Here is a 1,201-nt window from a genome sequence, read left to right as displayed (position 1 = left end):
ATATATATATATAAATAATCTGAGGATGATCATTCTCAAAGAAGCAGAATATTCCATAAAAGCTCTGGGAGATGTTTGAAAAAAAAATTAACAACTCAAAATGGTTGAACATCTTGTGAGTTGAACATGACCCAAGGTATCAAATGAAAAAATGTTTCTGCAGGCTTTAACCTACACAGCAATTAAACATATTATCAATTAATTGTGCTCCTTATTAGTGTCATAAGCCTTTGTGTCTTCATTAATCAAAATTGCAAACAAAGCACTTCTCTAACATTAAACTTTAAACCCCCTAACATGCTATACGCTTCAATGTCCGCACTGATACACAATGACGAGCTGCAGACATGCCCTTTTGAAAACAACAGCGTCTGAGTGCTGTAGAACAGCTCGAGTCAACCTCCCAGCGCTTCTAGTCACATATTCACAGATAACACTCATTACTCATGCAGAGATTCTGAATCAGTCTGCGGGGAATATGTGCTAAACTAATTCTGACTCTCAGAGCTCAAAGAGAACATGTCATAAATAAGTAAAGGTCTGTTCTCTCGCTCTCTACAGACAGCGGGACCCACCTGTACTCTTCCTCGGTGAAGATGGGAATCCTGGAGGGCTGAAGCACAGTGATTTCCACTGTAGTTCTGTTCGTCTTCACCGGCTCTCCATCGTCATAGGCAATCACCACCAGCTACGAGACGAGATAATGAAAAATACATTAAAAAGCAGTTCATATAGGCAATGACTTGTGTCGGAATTTGAATTTATTCATTTAATGTGGGGCATAAAGTAAAATGTCTAGGAATAAGACGTAGTGGAGCTTAGATATACAGTATTAACTTCAAAAACTTTTGTCTGTCACATCATTTCTAAAGTCGTAGAGCCAAGATTTTCTTTTTAAATCAAATATTTTGTCTTTTTCATGACATGGTTAGTTCAGTTTTTTAAATGTAAATGCAAGAAAACGTCTCAGGTTACGTATGTAACCATAGTTCCTCGAAGGAACGAGACGCTGCGTATGAAAACGCTAGGGGAACGCCCTTCAGCGTGACCGGCTCTGAACCTCATGTGTAATCAGACCAATAGATGGGCGAGACGTCACGGGCGGGTGACGTAATGACCAGGAGGCTATAAAAGCACATGCGGTGAGACCAGCGTCAGCTTCCAGGAATGAAGCAAGCGCTGGCAGAGATGCCGAAAGTAT

At 40.4% G+C, this 1,201-nt stretch overlaps 1 protein-coding gene across 1 annotated transcript in view; it reads right to left on the bottom strand.

Annotated features, from left to right (window-relative positions):
• The window catches only part of pcdh15a (protocadherin-related 15a), a 202,379-nt gene that overhangs the window by 52,601 nt on the left and 148,577 nt on the right, over positions 1–1,201 (bottom strand). Inside the window, exon 23 of the mRNA XM_016456477.1 lies at positions 576–688. Coding sequence (XP_016311963.1) covers positions 576–688 — 113 coding nt within the window. The remainder of the gene's footprint in view (positions 1–575; positions 689–1,201) is intronic.

The sequence above is a fragment of the Sinocyclocheilus anshuiensis genome, unplaced genomic scaffold, assembly GCF_001515605.1.
Source record: "Sinocyclocheilus anshuiensis isolate Anshui unplaced genomic scaffold, SAMN03320099.WGS_v1.1 scaffold407, whole genome shotgun sequence".
NCBI classification, from domain to species: domain Eukaryota; kingdom Metazoa; phylum Chordata; class Actinopteri; order Cypriniformes; family Cyprinidae; genus Sinocyclocheilus; species Sinocyclocheilus anshuiensis.
Note: the sequence above shows the minus strand (reverse complement) of the source record. Positions and strands in the feature narration are given on the sequence as shown.